The 20968-nt window shown below is 37.7% G+C and overlaps 1 protein-coding gene across 2 annotated transcripts; it reads left to right on the plus strand.

The window, feature by feature from the left end:
• The first annotated feature begins 1032 nt into the window (after positions 1-1032).
• On the plus strand, positions 1033-19720 carry LOC146450217 (uncharacterized). 2 transcript variants are annotated; one of them, XM_085100595.1, is made up of 17 exons: positions 1033-1151; positions 1523-1878; positions 5967-6131; positions 7463-7573; positions 9042-9164; positions 9623-9719; positions 10217-10435; positions 10831-11207; positions 12030-12197; positions 13001-13111; positions 13231-13347; positions 14037-14127; positions 15881-16255; positions 16682-16804; positions 17583-17705; positions 18447-18584; positions 19155-19720. In XM_085100595.1, exons 1-17 carry the CDS (start codon positions 1073-1075, stop codon positions 19529-19531), a joined length of 3150 nt encoding a protein of 1049 aa, XP_084956721.1. In that variant the 5' UTR covers positions 1033-1072; the 3' UTR covers positions 19532-19720. The 2 variants fall into 2 exon arrangements, with proteins under 2 accessions (XP_084956721.1, XP_084956722.1); XM_085100596.1 differs by lacking the exon at positions 7463-7573.
• Positions 19721-20968: the final 1248 nt, after the last annotated feature.

Consider the following 20968-nt stretch of genomic DNA (forward strand, 5'->3'; position numbering starts at 1 on the left):
ACAAATGGAATCCCTTTACAATTTCAGTATTACGTATCCAAGAAAAAAAGACTTTGAAATTTCATTCCAAACATAACGAAACACTTTCTTTCTTCTTGTTTTACTATGTATATTTCGGCAATCAGAAAATCCTGTGATTGATAAGAGCTAAAAGTGACACTAAATGAAAACAAAAAAGGGAACAAACGTACTAATTTTGGCGGAGAAACTAATAGTGCTCAAAGGCTTTGTCGCCTTTGGATGACACAATATCAAAGTGCCGCAAAAGGTTACTATGACAAGAACATCAGAAATTCATAACAAGTTTTAACAAAAGATTGTGTATTTATGGAAAGACTAACTGTCTTTTCATAAACTTGAGTAGTAAGACAATGGAACAAGCCAGTACAAATGGAATCCCTTTACAATTTCAGTATAACTGACATATGAAAGAAAAAGACTTTTTGAAAATTCATTCCAAATATGACGAAATACTTTCTTCCTTCTTTTTTTTTTACTATGTGTATTTCGGCAATCAGAAAATCCTGTGATTGATAAGAGCTAAAAGCGACACTAAATGAAAACAAACAGACAAAAAACTGAACAAACAAATTTTGGCGAAGAAACTAACGGTGCTCGGGAATTCCGATAGGAGATTATATTAAATACAAAAGTCATTCCATTCACAATTGTTTTAAATCCCTTTACTGCAAACTTTCGGCAACAAATAAGAGCACGATTAAATGCAATTTCTTTCTACTGCCGACCTTGGTCACTGAAACATGCTGGTACGTAGAAACAAAAGCAACCTCTGCGATGACCTCAGTAGGTTCTATCGATGGCTATCTACTTGAAAGTGTTGAGTAATGGTAGAAGCTGGGGGGCCCACCCGATAGCTACCTACTAAGCCTTGACACGGGAGGGCAAATTTATAATCTACTGGCTAGTATCGGTTCCCTAAAGCCAACCGCCACTTCATTCCCCACCCATACTGCCTCCTGGCTTAAATTCTCGCCACATAAATAAAATTATTGATCACGTACTCATGGATATAATATCCATAAGGGAGGACATTATCTTCAGTTGATGCAAGATGTCTGACGTGCACCATCTCCCGCTGCAGTTTTGCCTTATTCTTTTCGCACTTGCCCTGTTTGCCCAAGGTGGAAAAGGTATCTGAAAACGACGAATTTCTCACTTTTTAGCTTATGCAATTTTGTAATTTTGATTTAATGGTTAATTTTGCGTCAAGAGAACCACAAAGACTTATTGGGGGTGGGGCGCAATCGACTAAGCTAAAGACGCAGGAAAACACCGTATGAAATTATTTCATCGAACTTAACCCAGATCTTCACATTATTTTGGATTGCACCAAGTATATTTTTAAAACATATCAGAATATTTGGGTTTTAGTTTTCAACTAATCAGCAAATCAATGGTTTGCGCAAAGTTGGTGGAGAATACTAAACTGTCTTTTCAAAAGGTAATGATTTGCTTGAGTTAAAAAACTTTTACATTACGTGCTCTTTTTTATTATTTACAGCGGCAAGTTACAAAGCGGGAAAGGTAAATGTAACCACGTCCAGTCCAGGACTATTCGGTTGCAAGAAAGTCTCCTTCATAAGACCTTTTGATGTTGGAAAGGAAGTTAAAGTGTTCGCCTCATTTGGGCATTCAGTTAAACGCCCTGTTCGTGGTAACGGTGCTGCTCTTTGGGTGGAATTAGAAGATAATAATCAATTCACAACGTGCATTTCTGAATATGGTGACGGTTCCAATGGGACAGCTCAAGTGAACTGGGTCGCGTTCCAATCAGTTCCCTCTGGTGCTCAAATGGACACTACTACCTTGAATTCATGGACTACTGGGACAGAGTGCAAAAAGATCGACTTCCAGCAGGTTAGTTTAATTTTATACCCTTTTTTTCTTCTCGGAATCACAATCACAAAATATAACTTGACAAGTTTGGTGAACCCTAAAATAGAAACAGTCGATCGGTCGAAACGGTTGTGCTGTCAACAACTTTAAAAATGCATAACCTGCCAAGTTTATTTGCCAAAATAATCGCTCAAAGGGAGTCAAAATTACAATTTTAAACTTTGAACTTATCGCTCTAAGTTGGTTTGCCTTGTCAAGCTGCAAAATTTGTTGCTTAGTCCATGTGTGGCGTGGTGCCAATGCCAGTTGTTTGTAACAGCAAACTTTGAGACTATGTGTTTATTTAAGTTGTTAACAGATCTGCTTGTTATATTACTTTTTTTTTCCTGACACGCATTAAAGGCAAAACGTCCACAGGTCACTGCTTTTCAGACACGACTAAAACAAAAACAATGAAAAGCCAAACGTTACGGAAATGTAGGCTAAGGAAAGTGTCGCCTTGCAGATTATGCATATTCAAGAAGAACAGATCGTAGCAACGGCTAATGAACCCCCCCCCCCCCCCCCCCCCAAGAAAAAGGAGGTAAACGTGCATTTTCAGACCTAATCCAGACACAACAATTGTAAAAGCGTTAAAATACAAAACAATGTATGTATTTGTTACTTTTTTTTCAAATTGATTTAATCCGAAATTAATTATCCATGAACAAAGCTTGGTTATCCCTTATATATTTAGTAGGTCTACACATATTTTAAGCTTTGTTTTCAGTGAACCCAGAAAACCTCCAGCTCCATTGTAGATTTTTTTGTGACCAGGAGAATGTTTTTGTTGTTTGCTCTTTTGTCCTCTAGACTTATGATGTGAGACACTGTAAATGGTGAAAGTTCCCCCTCATTGTTGGATTCTAGTAACCCTTGCCAAGATCTATTTATCCCGCGAATAACAACAATTAGATCTGTTTTAGGAAGCACAACAGTTAAGAAATGAGAGCTCCTCGGATCATTCCGAGATGCACCGAACGTATGCGCGATAGAAAAAGGAGGCAACTTCCTTAATAGCGAAAGAAAAGAGATAATGAGAAAGCGACCAGAAATAGGCAGATTTTAAGCTACATCACACAACCTGCATATCTGCATTTTAGTCAGCTATTTGTATTTACTTTTGTCTTTAATCAACGGTGTTTAAACTAAAACATGTAAAGAGTAAAAGCGCAGGTACTATTTTACAAAAATTTTCTTATTTAGTAAAAAATCGCGATTGACAAAGCACAATATTTCTCTTCTTAAAGTGGCATGTCTTAACTTTTCTGGTTTGACAGATTCTTTACTTTTCTTTTTTTTTAAGTATTGTATGTTGTAGACGCATAGAACCTTGATGCATTTCATCTGCTCTTGCACAAACTTATCCCACATTTAAAAGATCAATTACCCATGCAAGCATGTAAATCACAACAAACATTTGTTCACTAGCTGGCGTACTTAATTACCCACCCTTGCACCAAGTAACACTTAACCAAGAATGTACTTCCCACTTCAACAAAACCATACCCGTTGAATTTTTATTACGCACCGGAAAACTTTTACACTCACAGTTCGTTCCAGTTCCAGATACCCACATGAATATGAAGTCCTAACCTCACAAAAAGAAATACCCAGAAATTCATTGATTCATGAATTTGTAAACGCAGCTATCACGCAACCTAAAGATACACCAGCCAAACCGCAGAGTTACTAGGCAGAAAACTTCCCATCAAGCCCTGCTCACATATATCGTTTGTTTGAGCGTAGTGTAAGATAGATGGACCAAGAAAGATGGAGGTATCGTAACCTTTATTGTAACAAGACCAATACCTCCCTTTGGAGAGTACGGCACAATAAAGGTTTACTGGTACTGTTACACACTCACGTACTTCTTCACTCACTCATTCACTCACTCACTCACTCACTCACTCACTCACTCACTCACTCACTCACTCACTCACTCACTCACTCACTCACTCACTCACTCACTCACTTACTCTCTCACTCACTCACTCACTCACTCACTCACTCACTCACTCACTCACTCACTCACTTACTCTCTCACTCACTCACTTACTCAGTCACTCACTCACTCACTTCCTCCCTCCCTTCCTCCCTCCTTCCCTTCCTCGCTCCCTCCCTCCCATACTAACCTACTTACTTACTCACTCACGTGTCTATTCCTCAAAAGAGGCTATAAAGAGAACGAACGGCACTTCTTGATGTATTAACCAGGGTACGATAACATTACAAATAAGCTGCATTCTCTCGTTTCAACGCACGATGTTTTACTTTCAAAATCCTAAAACATGATTATAAAATACGCTTTTTACTTACCGTAGAAAATGAAACCACTCCAAAAACAGTTGTTAAATACCTATATTTAATGTTTCAGAAGAGAAAAGACATCCCAAAGTCAACACATATAATAAAATATAGTAATTTAATACCAATTGTATTAGACGTTATTGTATCACCTTTTGATTAATTAGTTATTCTAGTAGATATCATAACCTTTATTGTAACAGGACCAATACCTCCCTTTAAAGAGTAAGGCGCAATAACGATTAACAGTAGTCTTATTGTTGCCCTCTCACTCACTAGCACATTCGCTCACTCACTCACTCACTCCCTCACTCACTCACTCACTCACTCACTCACTTTGTGACTCACTCAACCACTCACTCACTCCCTCCCTCCCTCCGTCACTCACTCACTCACTCACTCACTCACTCACTCACTCACTCACTCACTCCCTCCCTCCCTCCCTCACTTACTCTCTCACTCACTCACTCACTCACTCACTCACTCACTCACTCACTCACTCACTCACTCACTCACTCACTCACTCACTCACTCACTCACTCACTCACTCACTCACTCACTCACTCACTCCCTCCTTCACTCACTCACTCACTTACTCTCTCACTCACTCACTCACTCACTCACTCACTCACTCACTCACTCACTCACTCACTCACTCCTTCACTCACTCACTCACTCACTCACTCACTCACTCACTCACTCACTCACTCCCTCCTTCACTCACTCACTCTCTCACTCACTCACTCACTCACTCACTCACTCACTCACTCACTCACTCACTCACTCACTCACTCACTCACTCACTCACTCACTCACTCACTCCCTCCCTCCTTCACTCACTCACTCACTCACTCACTCACTCACTCACTCACTCACTCACTCACTCACTCACTCACTCACTCACTCACTTATTCAACCAATCATTTACTCATTTACTCATCCATCCACCTATCCATCCTTGCATCCATTTACTCATTCATTCATTCACTCTGTGACTCACTCACCCACTCACTCACTCCCTCCCTCCCTCCGTCACTCACTTACTCACTCACTCACTCACTCACTCACTCACTCACTCACTCACTCACTCACTCACTTCCTCCCTCCCTCCTTCACTCACTCACTCACTTACTCTCTCACTCACTCACTCACTCACTCACTCACTCACTCACTCACTCACTCACTCACTCACTCACTTATTCAACCAATCATTTACTCATTTACTCATCCATCCATCCATCCATCCAGTTACTCATTCATTCATTCATTTATTCATTCACTCATTCATTTATTTATTCATTCATTCATTCATCGATTCATTCATTCATTCATTCATTCATTCATTCATTCATTCATTCATTCGTTCATTCATCCATTCATTCATTTACTCACTCACTCACTCACTCACTCATTCATTTATTCATTCATTCATTCATTCATTCATTCATTCATTCATTCATTCATTCATTCATTCATTTATTCGTTCATTCATTCATTTATTTTTTCATTCATTGATGCCTTGATTCATCCATCCATCCATCCATCCATTCATCCGTCCGTCCACGATCCAACTGTCCGTCTTTCTTTTGACTTCCTCTCTGTCTTTTGCTCTTTTTGTTTGCTCTTCCTTTTTTTTTCTATTTATGTTAACAAAATCGTTTTGTAACCCAAGAAATTTATTTAATTCGGTAAGAGAATCCGTTTATTGAGCCAACCGTGCAACGTTTCCAAGATAGCTTTTAATTTATTGTTTGATTTTGCAGCGTTTCTTGTCGCCACCATTTATTTTGGTAACCCCTAGTCATCAGGTTCCCAAGAGACCTCAGGATTCTATGGCAGTGTGGATTGAGGAATCGAGTGAGCAAAGTTTTAAACTTTGTCTAAGGGAAACCAAAATTTTTGATGGACTTCACCAGAACATAAAAATTGTGAGTAGTTTTTCTTTTTTTAAATGTACGACATAACATACCATGATATTCAACAAGCAGGTTAAATCTCGCCTTCATGAGTTATTCAATTCATGGCACAAATGAATGTTTACAACTCGCATGTGCATCAGCATCTTATTCCAAAATTTTCATATATTAGTAGAACAAAATAGATTTTACGGAGGTAGTCATAAAAGTACTGTAAAATTATAATAAAAGCCTTCCCAGAGACCCTTGCACCTGAAAAAAAGGTAAAGACTTATTGAAGACTTACTGGCTTTGTCAAATTGAAGCCAAGGGGGATGCCACACCACATGGTCAGAACACTTATCATAAAGTATCGTTCATATCACATTTAGATTGGTGACGTCATAAGACACGTGACCACGCATAAAACGAGTTTGAAGTCATTGCGAAAACACAAGTCTATCAATTCGAAAATAATCAATGTATTCAGGAAAAAAGATTGGCGGAAGTAGATAGAAATAGCCATTTACGTGCTTGCATCTTAAATTAAAGTTGATGTGCAAAAAAGACACAAAAGCCTAAAGTCTGTGGGACTCGGTCAAAAGGTATATATATTTGCCACCAGCAAAATACTTTAATAGGCATAGTGCAGTAATATAAAATTCTTTATCTTTTTTTTTTTATTGTTATTTTCTTTGCACATCCATGATTTCTAATTACCTTTTAACTTGCAGCCTGCAGTACATGTACTGGCCTCATTTCCATGAAGCATGCTGAACCCATCAGTCTTACTTAATGATGACTGTATTTATTTTAGTGTTTAACATTGATCCTCTCCTTACAATACCTTACATGTATATGTACGTATAAATTGTTAGAGCATAGGTTCATGCCCATTATCAACCAGACAGTTCAAAAGAATGATACCAATAGTGAATAACCACGTCATCCTGAAAACCAATACATTGATTCTTTGCATTAAGAAAATAAAATGATATATTACTTTTAGTCGGTTCACTAATAATCACGTGAATTATTTGCAGAACAAAAACGCTTGAGTTATTTCATGCTATCAGTGATCTAAAATTTGCACACATTTTCTGAATGCAAGCTATCCCTGGAAATACAAATTACATATTAAGTTGTCTCAGTGACAATTTTATTCAAATTCATAAAGGTTGGTATTGAAACATGAACGCATATGATCAATAAGTTATTATGTCAACTTTAGTGTGCTTGCTTCCATGTTAAGTTATCTTTGTTTCTTCCCACTCCTTCCCACACCACCCCCTCCTATTGAGTAAGGTTAAAAAGTAAACAAGGAAAACAATAAAAAACAATGACAACTTCTAATTATCTTGCAGAATTGGCTTGCATTTACCAACCTGAGTCTTGGAAACGTTACAGTGACCGACAGTTTGGTGTTTGCTAATAATTACCCTCCATCTAAACAAGAGAACCACGCTTTCTGCCAAGTAAGAGGAAGTAGCCATCTATTCATCCAATATCGTTTTTTATCTCTCTGTCTATCTGTGCAAATCTTCAGTTAACTTTTTTTTCTTTCCCTCTTTCTTTCTTTCCTGACAATTGTCTGTTATCAGTTACATGGTTGGAGCTAGGTTATACGGAGGAAGCTAATACCAAGCTCCTTTACCTTTTATGGGGTACCAATGGGTGCACAAAGACAAACATACCAAAACAGCGTAACGTAGCGTAATCTAGTGTGAAAGTGTTATGTTCATAATTCTTTTTGCGTGCAGCAGAATGGTTCGCTGTATACTACTTAAGATTTTGTTTGTCTTAGACCTTCCTAGCTAACTTTTCAAGTCATTCTTCTTTTTCCCATCGTATCCTCCCGAGAACTCCACGACAATGTTCGTCTGTTGGACTCTAAAATCCTCATTTCTTTCCATCAGTTCTCTCCTTACCGTTCTGTATTTCTTTGCCTTGCGGTTGTCGGTCTCGCGCCTGGTTCTCCAGCTTGGTCACGCCAAATCTGCAACATTAACTACTTTCTCCCTTCTATCAGCGAAAACAAGGTCTGGTCTCTTTCTCTCCTCCTCCAGGCGTCTTTACATAGAGACAGTGCAATCCCCTAGTATTCTCACATCAGCATTGTTGTAATTACAGTGAGGCTCCTATCTAAAGGGTAACTGCTTCTCTCTAAAATTATCGGTGGTTTTTCACTCAGAATTTCAATGCATCATTGTGCTTCCGAAGATACTGATTCTGCGCCAACTCTAGGCATCCAGCACAATCTCTCAGATGTCAGTCCCATCATTTCCTCACTGACTCTTGTTCTTGACAGCTGATGGTATATCTCATTCATACCGCATATTGTTTAAGTTGGTGCTGAAATCCAATTCCTACTCCAGTAACAAAAAGTAATAATAATAATAAGCTATTGGGAAGAAGCGCAAGTAACAACGAAGAGGGCTGCGAAATGTAATGTTTCAAAAATGGACGAGATGGGCTATGGGTACTTGAAGTTATCCGCCCAAATCTCACGACAGAGCCGCTAAAGCTGAGATAAACTCAAAACTTTAAGGGATTAGATGGACGATCAACGGCCACAATCTTCTTTCTTCTTTTCGTTATTGATTGGTTGATTGATTTATTTTATAATTCTATGACTAAAATCCTAACGTCCTACATCCCATTGGTAGATTGGTTCGTTACTGTCATCTAGACCGTTATAAAAGCTGAACTAAAATGAACTAAAATTAGTGATAGAGGTTTTTTTTTTCAGTCAGTGAATACATATATCATTTATTCAATAGGCTAGCTAAAAATATAATATCAAACTCCTTTCACATGTACAACACATCTGCATAGGTTTATTCGAGTATACATGTGTCGCTAATTGAAAAAAAAAACGTTTCTCTTTTATCCAAAAGGCTTCGCATTGCTTTCATATTAGAATAATGTATTTTTTATTCACAGAAAATTAACTTCACAAATCCACTCTTTCCTCCCCCTGTGGTTGTGGTGACGGCAAAAAGCAGTTCTAACAATGCAAGTCTGTCTGCAGGAACAGGTTGTGACGCAATTACCGCCTGGGTTGAAGTAAGTAGGAGTTTCTTTTACTTTTCTCTTTTATTTTATAATCTTCCTCGTCATCATCATTACCATCATTGCTCTCCAATGAATACGCAATAGTATCATGTAAAATTTATAAAGTTGTGGCAAAACTGTCTGTTGCGTTCTGAAGGCAACATCTAATAAAAAAAGCTCGTCAATATTTGTCTACCAGGGAAAAATCACATTAGGTGAGCTGTGGAATGTAATGTGATGCTAGGTGACACAATGTGTTGCACCATGCTTAGGTGTTCAAAAATAATACAAAAAAACAAAAAAAAAACAAAAAAAAAACACACACACAAAAAAAACAACGAACAAAACATGTTCAAAAACAGCGTGGTCAATTTTATCATGAGTTCCATCCTGGCCGCATAATGAGCCTTTTTACATCACCAACGGCATCTAAAACAGATATTACGTAACACTTTACTATGATATTTCAGTACATGTCAACCACAGAGACGGAGATTTGCGTGAAAAGCCATGAAAGGAACTCCAAGAAAAAAGAAACCATTATAGTTGACTACGTGATCATTGGAGGTAGGCAAAATCTATCTATTATCTAAGTAAAGAACAAGTAGCAATTAATCTATGCTGCTCTTTTCAATTATTTTAAAATGGCCCTGCCCCGCTACTGGATCATGTGTCGCTAGAGGAGAAACATTTGGACGTCAGGATTTTGCCTGCGTTAACGTTGAAATTAAATAAAATTTTTGCCCAAAAAAACATGAAACTTCAGGAGTGCCAGACGTTTTCAGAAATTTATCTGGGAAAAAATTTCCTGTTGTCGGTTAGTGTTCAGTAAACTTTAATGTTACCATGACAACCAATTTTTCAAGTACTATCAATCCTACCAGCCTCATTGCCATATATACCTTTTATGGTTAGCCGGTCGAGAGGATTTAAACCTGGAATGGGAAACGTCTTTTGCCTTTAAGACTTTAGCGCCCGCATCCTCTCTTCTCGCCATCCGAGGGCCTTCTTTTTTGCTTGACCAATAAAAAATACATATTTATTTCCTTTGAACTTCTATTTAGACTTGCATCCGTGTCTAAACGTCAGATGCGATTACTTCTGTCGATGTAAGGCATTTGCAGCAAATTATGGTCGTTGTGTAAGCATTGAGAGCTGTCCATCCTACCAGCAACCAATCTGTTCTTCTAATGGTTCGACGTATGATAACGAGTGCCTGTTTGAACAAGAAATGTGTCTGATGAAACTGAATTTCACAATGCGACATCCTGGTAGTTGTGAAGGTAAGCGTAATTATACTATGTACAGCTGATATATAGCTGTACCTCCGAACAGCCTTAGAACCAAAACAAAGAACTAATATATGTAGACTAAATCAATCACTCTGCTCTAGCGATTACCTCGTAAAGTAAAGCGGGTAGGGAAAAATCCAAGTAGTTGGAAAGTGTAGGTCGGACACAAACCTCAAGATTTCAAGCGTCTAATGTTGAAGAAAACGCATAACTATGCCAACGGTTTTCCGGTGGAATGTGATATTCGTGTGCCTGGGATTACAAGTTACATAGTATCAGCTCACGAGTGTATGACTGACTGGAAATTACCTCCGCAAAGTATTCAGTTAATTCCTTCTTTATGAATCTCAGTTTTTATTCATACATATCTATTTTTCTTTTGACAGGTTTTCCATTCCAGCGCGGTCGCCACCATATGCCACACATTCCGTCTTTGGGGTACTCTCACTGTGAAGTGATTCCTTTCCAGCCTTACGTGTTCTATCCTGACAAACCCATTGAAGTGCAAATTACTGTCAATCACATTGATACAACTGACAAGTCATATGTCCATGATGCCGCGGTGTCTTGGGTCGAAAACGTAAATTACCACCAGTTCACTGCCTGTGTGATGGCGGCAGGTTTTAACGAGCGTAAATCCCATGCTAATATAACAGTTGACTGGTTGGGTTACCAGGGAGCTCCGGTGGGTGGTGTGAGTGGAGAGACGCGCATATCACAGTGGTGGACTGGGACGACATGTCAGACTGTGAATTTTCCATCGGCAAGTCATTTATTTGACGTTTCTGTGAATGGAATTCATAATATTTCCCGTGCTCTGAAAAAACGTAGTTTAACTACATCTTATTTTGTTTTTGGTGCTCACTTAATGTATGCCAACTGGGTGAACGCCGCAGGTATAAACGCTTTGACAATGAAGCTCCAAGGATAGATAGCACGCCCAAAGTGGTTTCTTTTGGCGTCCGCAAAGAAAAGTGATGAGACCATATGAAATAGTGATTACGTCATGATTGTCGAATGCAGGCCTTCAAAGATCCGCCAACTTGCACTGCTGGATTTCCCCAAAACTTAAAGAAAGCGCAAAAATTGAGCATAAAGTAATCAGGACCAATAAAGGAACACTTATACGAGCCAAAAACATGGAATTTTCAGGGATAAAAGTAATTCTTCTTTATTTTAAAAAGGAGTTTTCCGTTTTCTGCAAACACTGCCGGAAAAAAAAAACTAAACAATCGGTTGGTATGGTAACGTCAAAGTCAGTGAACACTAAATGACCACATCAATTTTTCCCAGATAAATAATAAACAAATAAATAGATAAATATCTCAAAAAGCCTTGCAGTTTTATGCTGTTTGCTGTAATATTAAAAATACCTCTTCCACCGGTGTAGATTAGGGTATAGATGGATGTATTTTAATGCACAATTGTATTGTATGCACTTATTTACCATCGTGAAGTTATAAACTCAATTTTCATTAAGTTGCTGTTTTCGCCGATGCCAACCACTTATAAGAGAAAAATCTAATCTTCCGGATTAGAAACGCCTTTGACTCAAAGTACACCATCCTCCTTGTATTACACACAGGGTGCATTTTCAAGGAAACCCTCGGTCTTTGTAACCGCAGCACACCATCACCCTGGTCTGAAGAGGGACGCTTCCAGTGTATGGTTGGAGAACAACACGAAATCGTCAGTAAAAATATGTCTGAGGGAACTCCAAAATTACGCAGGATCTCATGAAGACATCTACGTTGTAAGTTTGATACCCTCTTCTTATGATGGTCCTTTGTTTATTTTAAACCAAACTAATGGTCACAAACTTGCACATGTAGACCTTAGTGACTATAGAAGTAGAAAGTGAGTAGCTTTTAATTTTTATAAGAGTACTCCAAGAAAATTTGAGGGGATTAATTATCATTTCTCTAAAGTAGATATAGTTAACAGTGGATGAGGGCGGTCAAAACTGACAAAAGCTGACGTTGGCTAATTAACAGGATAATCTATACCCACATACCCTGAGACTGTAACATGTCATATCCTTTTGTTCCCAGCCACGTTCTTGAGTTGCTACGAGGCTTGTAGGGCTAATTTGAATGTATTGAATGCAAAAACAAAAACAAAAAAAAACAAAAAAACAAAACAGAAGACAGAAGACAAAAAAAAAAAAAAAAAAAGAATATTAGAAAATTCACCCATTTCTCATAAGTGCTACAGTGCGTATAAATTTCAAAAATAGCCACCAACGTCTTACCGGCTTTCATGGATTTTAAAATAAAGCTGTCCCAGAACATATAAAGTCCTTTCGGACAACCGGTACGTCAATTTATTTTCAGTACCCCCTCCCACACACACACACCCATATTATTATATATTAGTTAAACAGTGAAGTCGTTTTTTCACGGTCTGTGGGGGTCATAGATAAACACATGCCTAATTCTAATTGGCATTACAATTAGATCTCAGTTTCAACTTCCCTCACGTTTTTCGTTTTTTTAACCTATCTAAAATGAATGTTTTCATACCAACTCCACCTTGAATTCACTACATTGTTTGTAGAAATGGCTGGCGTTTTCGTCTCTTCACAAGCCTCTCTTCTCGGAACACAGTTCAGTTTATTTTGCAAACTCTCAGCCTCCTCCTGCGGATTATAATAACGCCTTCTGCAAGGTAAGTACTGTTTTCACCTGCTTTTATTTTGTAATTATTGATATCTATGAAGGAACACTTTCCCTGTCTGATAAAACCATTTGCGAGGTGTTATCAAGTACTTTACTCTTTTCTGTTAGGATATTCGCTTCACTAAAGTATATCAAAATGCCCCGAGCGTGTTTGTATCAGCAAACCACTCATCGACTAGTGGCAATCAAGATCCTTTGCATAATTCCATAACTGCTTGGGTGGAGGTAAGACAACTTACATCTATAATATTGATCCTTATTGTAAAATCAATGAATTCTTTTTTTGAAATATTATTTTGTTGTGAGTTTGTTGGAAATAGGAGAGCTCTTATTTCTGGCAATAACCCATATTTCTGTCATGTGTTTTTTTTCCTTCGAAAAATATATAAAAACATGAAGAGGATAATATCAAAGTCAAACTAACGAGATAGACATGACAGAACACCTTGCTCGTTTCTTTATTAATTGCACGGGTTTAGTATCAAGGAAAGATATCGTGTTTTCGATCTTGCGCACGTGTTAAGCGCGCGCTAAATATAATGAAGAGAGAAATTATGTGCCGTAAGAATAAAAAAAAAATGTAACTCAAGAGAATGACCTTTAAGACGTCTTTAGTATTTTAAAGAATATGGCCATTTACGCGGAAACGGCTAATACTCCTTGTATATGTACTGCTATTACTATTTGTATTACTAGGGTGTAAACAAACAAACAAACAAACAAACAAACAAAAAGACATGAAATGCCATTTATTTAATTCACTGATTACATTTCTTTTTAATCGATTATGTTCTTAACTCACAGAAATTTCCCTTAGTGGTCTTGGTAATTAAAGATTTCAAAACAAGAAGTAAGCTTGGAAAGATGTACTATGATGGACAAAGATAGACTGCTATATTTGTTGTATTTTGTAGTACATTACCAAGACAGAGGTACGAGTTTGCTTCAAAGAGTTGTATGCGTCAAAGTATGATCCCCTTTCAGTAACATATACCGTTATGTCAGGTAAGAAAACTTTTTTCCAATATTAAATTAATTAAAGCTAGTTCCTAAAGATTGTCTCAAGACCCTACGAGGTTATTGCGTATGTCATTGTTTTGATCATGTTCATGCTCAGAATAATATGCAGAGTAAATAGGAAAAAAAGTTGCATTATCCAACTACCGTCAAGAAACATTAAACTTACCTTTTTTCTGGCTTGTAACTAAAATAAACTAATTGTTAAGGAAGAAATTACAGCTAGAACTCGTTTTCATTGATGATTTGAATTTCACAGCACTTGCATGTCGAAAAGCTTGTAACAGTTTTACTGGCATTGGGGTGGATCTCTTACGGGAGAGGTTCACGGTTCTGCGCATGTCCATGAATCAAAATACTTCTTCGCCTTTGCTCGCTATGACCCAAGTCTGTTTAATTTAATTCGCTGTTTACTAACCATTTGGAAGGGAATAGGTAACTCGGGTGGTAATTGTTTCATATGATTGAGTTATTTCGCATGCAAATAACTGTAAACACATCAACCGTGGAATAAATCGTACGGGTCAACACTAAATTCAATATCGACAATATGAGTACAATCCGCTATCATTTTCTGTGAATCTTGGCCATCAGTCCTTTTGCTTGGACTACTTAAAGAATTTGATTACTGAAGTACATGTGAGTGGAATTTTTAAGGCCATAAAGTTGATAAGAAAGAGAAAAAAGCATTTAGATTCATGCACATGCGCTGAAATGTGAACCCCTCCCTTTAACTCTTCTCAGCCTCATGCGGTTACACTATTTTAATATTCTTTTGTTCGTATTCAAATTAGCCCTTCTCACCTCGTTCTCAAGCTCCATAATTAAAAGAATCATCGAACAAGGCAAGAAGGACTAATTGGAATGCACATAAAAGAATATTAAAATGGAAGCCAGTTTGGAATAAGGTTTATGCTTAACAGCATTCGGTAGTTTGATTTTGATCGTTATCACTTTGCCACATATGCACAAAAAATATAAATAACTCCTGAAAGGATGAGAAATTTGTGAGGTCAGAACGTTCATACGATAAGCAGACTTATATTAATGCTAATAAAAACAAAACTCTGGAGCTCCGCTTTAAGGCTTGACTTAATAGGTTTAGCTGGTTTGCAACCAATCCATGGAGATCCTGAAAGACAATTACATGGCAGCCATGTTTGGTGACAAAACAAAAGGTTCTGTCATCCAGCATGGCTGCCGCACCATAGTCTTTTGGGTCTTTAGGGAGTGGTTGCGAACCACCTATATTAGGCTTATAGTACAAGGCATGTTTTTAAGTACAGTCAACCTAGTTTAAGTGAGAGTTGAGATCATTTGGAGTCTTGGCAAATCCAAATATGGTCATCAAAACATGCCTAGTGGTTGTTCCTTTTTGTTATTGCTCTCGCTTGGTTAGTCTCGTTATAATTCGTAGATCATTTTTCCTGGAATTAAAGGGCCCTAGTCATGCAGCCACACCTTTGTTTTTGTTTCCTTGCGAGAGTTTGGCTATTATATTTTATTCAGCGCATGTTAAAATGAACGAAATCAATGCGAAACTACTAAAACAATGAAACGTACTTTCAGGAACACAACTTACAGTTAAGCCATAAGATTTCGATTCGCCATGAAATATCAATAATTTCGATGGCATCGAAAATGGCGGAGGCTGACTAGGGTCCTTTAAACACTTTTACACTTAATTGAGTACACACGCTATTATTTCACTGAATTTCACACCAACTTTTAACGTCTGTAGACATTTGCCGTCCAGGTTGGAGTTACTTCGGTGGTTACTGCTACTTCACAAGCCGCGCATGCGCCTCGTGGCTGCTTGCAGCATCAAACTGTTCTGCACTGAGTTCAAGTCTGGTGACTGTTCACAACCAAGAAGAAAATGTTTACATCCAGCATAGACATAACGGCGAGCGAAGTTGGATTGGTTTGAATGACAGAAGTGTTGAAGGATCGTTTGTTTGGACCAACAGAGAATTGGAGAGTTTTAGGTTCTGGGCCCCAAAACAACCAAATGACTTCAAAGACCAAGACTGTGTGCATACTCTTGGTATTAATCATGGTTACACATGGAATGATGTGTCATGCGACAAATGCTACAATTTTACTTGTTTTTCAGGTATACTTTCCACAGTACTTCTCTTGAAATTCCAGTCATAAACCACTAAGAAGTGGACCTATCATGTTTATAATCAAATCCTGTTTAACACACTTCCACTTAGAAATTCCAGGTCGGACATTATGCATTTAAACGACACAGCACGGCTTTACATTTAAAATCGCAGTTCGAAGAGCACAATTATGAAATATAGTCACCGTAAAGAGATTCCAGTTCCGACGTTGCGAAGTTCAGCCCTGTGGATTCGGTCTGGCGAAGAGTTAATGTTGGAAACAACAGCACTCGAATCTTTTTACGCTGAACAAATTACCTTATCAACTCTGTTGATAAACTAAAACATCCATTTCCATTCTACACCAAGGCAGCACCACACTGTGTTCCTTAGAAACTAATCCCTTTATCTCTTATTCTTATGCATATTTTCAGACTTAGACGAATGCATTTCAAACACCAATGACTGCCACTTCAATGCCGCATGCAAAAATGCTCCAGACTCATACACCTGTACGTGTAAAACTGGATACTTAGGAAATGGCAGAATTTGCACGGGTAAGATAGAAAGATAACTCTAAATAAAAATTCTGTTACAGTAGTGATGATGGTGATGATGATAAGGAGTGCGGGGAGGATGATGATCATGATGGTCGTTATCATTATCATTACCATTATCATTATCATTATCATTACGGTTGCGGTGATGATGATTATTAAAATAATGATCAAGATTTTGGCTATTTACGATGACGATGATGATGGTGATGTTTTTTTTAACTGTTTTTATTTACCCTTACGTGCCACAATATTTACAATACTATATTTATAATACTGAACACTACAAACGTTACTTTACAATACTCACAATATAAAATAAAAGTAATAATGTACAAAACACAAAACAAAACCCTATATCAAGTTACTCCCCCCCCCCCCCCCCTCTATTTTCACTCACACAACCGGACGCACACAGAATCCAAACAGCATACTAACAAAAATAGAGTGCAAGATTTCCATATTAAAGAACAGAAAGTTTGTGATGGCAGTTTATATTTAGTTCCACGTAACTCTTATTTTTTTAATTGAAATTTTTTTTGATGATGTTGATGATGACCTTTGCTTTTTATTCAAATAACCCAGCGTATATATTGTATAAAATGGCCCAACAACAACAACAACAAAGAATTAATAACAAACAAAGAAATATAGAATAAAAGAACACTTAGGGAAATAGAGCAAATAGAACTCCCGTAATTTTTTTAAAGCCGTCTGTTAAAGCAAAATATTAGTGTAATAACTGTTACTTATGCGTGCTATCATTTCACTTTCGTAGATATAGACGAATGTACCACCAACTCTCACAGCTGTGATGCGAATGCTACCTGCAGAAATACCGACGGATCGTATACTTGTGCTTGCAACTCTGGCTACTCAGGAGATGGGAAGATATGTACTGGTAGGCTGATCATTCTTCACTTTAGTTTACAGAAATAAGCTAAAAATAGATTTCAACCCTTTTAAGGCTTCCTCTGACTTTATAATCCTGTGAAGCAAGCGGTGGATGTGGAATTGTGTGGTGGTGGTGGTGGTGGTGGTAGTGGTGGTGTGGGTGTGTGTGTGTGTGTGTGTTAGAGGAGGAGGGTGTGTTAGGGGAGGGGGTTTACCTTCTCTCCTTTGTAACTTCAAGAACATTAAATCTCTTCATCTTCTGTAAAAAACAAAACAAAACAAAACAAAACAAAAAAAAAATCCCTCACCAGAGATACAGATTTCTGTGTAGGGTTTTCCGTTCGTTTCCATCGTTCGTTCTTTTATCGTTCGTTCGTTCGTTCGTTCGTTCGTTCATTTATTCACTCGCTCGCTCGCTCACTCACTCACTCACTCACTCACTCACTCACTCACTCACTCACTCACTCACTCACTCACTCACTCACTCACTCACTCACTCACTCATCAATCATTCACTCATTCATTCATTCATTCATTCATTCATTCATTCATTCATTCATTCATTCATTTTCATTCATTCATTCATTCATTCATTCATTCATTCATCCATCCATCCATCCATCCATCCATTCATTCATTCATTCATTCATTCATTCATTCATTCATTCATTCATTCATTCATTCATTCATTCATTCATTCATTCATTCATTCATTCATTCATTCATTCATTTCTATTATTTCTATCAGATGTTGACGAGTGTAACGGCAGTGCCCCCAACAATTGCCACAGATTTTCTACATGTACAAACACCATAGGATCCTACAGTTGCTCGTGTATCTATCCTTTTGTGGGAAATGGAGAAGACTGTACGCATTCTGCGTCAGGTGAGTGAGTCACATTGATCTGGTTATATTTAATTTTACGCTGTTTGAAAGGCATTATCTTGTGACGTAACATTTTGATGTTGGGGTGGTCCTTGGATTTGCCAGTGGATCTTGGAGCCATCGCTAGATAAAACTACATCGATACTTACAATAATGAAGAATTGCACGCGTGGATGCATTGTACAAGTAAATAACTGACATACAAATTAAATTGTTCTATGTTGTGACTCGTGTGTTATCGCATGAACAAGTCCAAAATTGGTACAAGTTTTGCGAATTGTTTTGCTCTTTCTAAGACGAAAACAACGAGGACTTTTTTATGCAATATCTTACAATAAGGAAAAGTGACTTCACCTAATTCAACGAAAGTTGCGATTTTGCTTTGAACTAAGATTTAAAAGGGTTAAATGAGTTAATCGTTATCAGTGGTAATACTAGCATTACGGATGTTATTAATCATGATAGATGGTGGGAAAGACAGAGCAAACTGAATCTTGTTTAGTTCTGATTGCCGATATATTGACAATAGCCCCGTTTGACTTTTTGTATGTTTTTTTTTTTTTTTAACAGAATGCCAGAACTACAAAGTTCTGAACAATGCTGACAGGAAGAAAACCTACAAAACTCGACGTTATTATAATTATGGAGGTGTTTGTGACAACGGAATGAGTCACCTATGGTACCGATTTGAAGATGCTGCTGGCAACAGAATGGCTACTTCGTGCGTACCCGAATACATGTGTAACACTGTCGCTCCGGGATGGTTGAGTGGGGGGCACCCTAGTGTTGCTGATGGTCGAGTAAACAGGGTGGTGTGTTTCCATGCGTACAAAAACTGCTGTTACTATTCAACTACAATTCCAGTAAGGAATTGCGGCTCCTACTACGTGTATTACCTTGCGGGTACTTTTAATACCTGTAGGCTCCGCTACTGTGGTAGTGACTAGAATAAATGCATGGATTCAGGCACATTGAGTCTTATTATTGAAATATGGCCATGGTGCATTTCAATATTCGTAATCCGCACAAAATAGATATATTGCCATACACAGAGAAAAAATGTCAGACCGTTTTAAACAAGTGACGACCTCGGAAGATTGCCTCCAGCTTTTTTGAAATAAAAGTGTGCTTTGTTATCAATGTTTGAGTAATAAAACAATTAGCCTACGACCTCTTCGGCTAAGTGTCAGTTGATATTCCGCGTCATTTTGCGGGATAGTTGTTAGATATCATCGTGTTTTCACAACGTACCACAAAATTTTAAATGAGACCTGCATGATTACCCTTAAATTATATATTTTTTAAAACAGGTGAATATAATTTGCAAGTGAAATTGGTGATAAGTAGCCAAATAAAGTCAAGATTAACTAGGCATCATGTCAGTTTTAAATATTACATCTATTTCACCTCCATGCATCTCGAGCTTCGGAATTTTGCAACCTCGTTCCTATCTTTCTACAGTATCACGAAATGTACCAGAGGATAGCTCTTCTAACGTACTGATTCATGTGAGGCGTTTCCGCAGGCAACACCTCAGGCATTTAAAATTTGAAGATTGGCTTGATCAAGCATTACCCCCTCCTCCCCCTATTGAACCTTCTCGAGCGAAACGCCTCGTTCAAATGTCCTACGTTTATGTTTTCAAATGCCTCTCCTGAAGGACAAATGCTCAGCTCCAATCAGGGCCTATTCATGCATGACAATATAATCTTCAAGAACTCTTTTGAATCCTCTTTGAAGCAACGCGTTTGCTTACAAAGGCGAAATACTCTCCTTTAAAAAATCCCCAAATCCCTCAAATAAGGTAAACATCAAATTCTCCTCTTCCCGGGTAAGATTAAATTCCCGGGGTATGCTTGATGGTTGGGTTTTCCTTTAGTCGTGCGAAACTTTAGAAATGCATTTCATAACATACCATGGGTGATTTTAAACTGTGGGAGTGAGACAGTTGGAATAGTAGTTTGCTTTTGACGATGTAGATGAACTGAAAATTGAAAAAGATAATCAACCTTCATATAACTGATTCACGAATAACTCGATCTAAGGCATCGGAAAATGTGTACTTTATTATTTCCTGATTAAAAATGATCGCCTGATTTCAAATATAAATTTAGATTTTATGATATTTTTATGTTAGATTTAACCACTTTTATCGTTCATCGATACATAAGTCTTAGAGGAATTAACAAGGTCCACGTTTGCCAGACGTTGTAATTTGCAAGGGCCATTAGAATCAAAAAAAAAAAAAAAAAAAAAAAAAAAATGGTGGAAGATGGCAATAACCATGCATTTTCAGAGATATTTTTTTTTTTCAATTAGGGAAAAATGTACATTGCATTCCATGTCTTTTAAGGCTTATTTGCACTATCGCCGCTTACTCGTAT

The sequence above is a fragment of the Pavona decussata genome, unplaced genomic scaffold (genome assembly GCF_977016875.1).
Source record: "Pavona decussata unplaced genomic scaffold, jaPavDecu1.1 SCAFFOLD_476, whole genome shotgun sequence".
Classification (NCBI taxonomy): domain Eukaryota; kingdom Metazoa; phylum Cnidaria; class Anthozoa; order Scleractinia; family Agariciidae; genus Pavona; species Pavona decussata.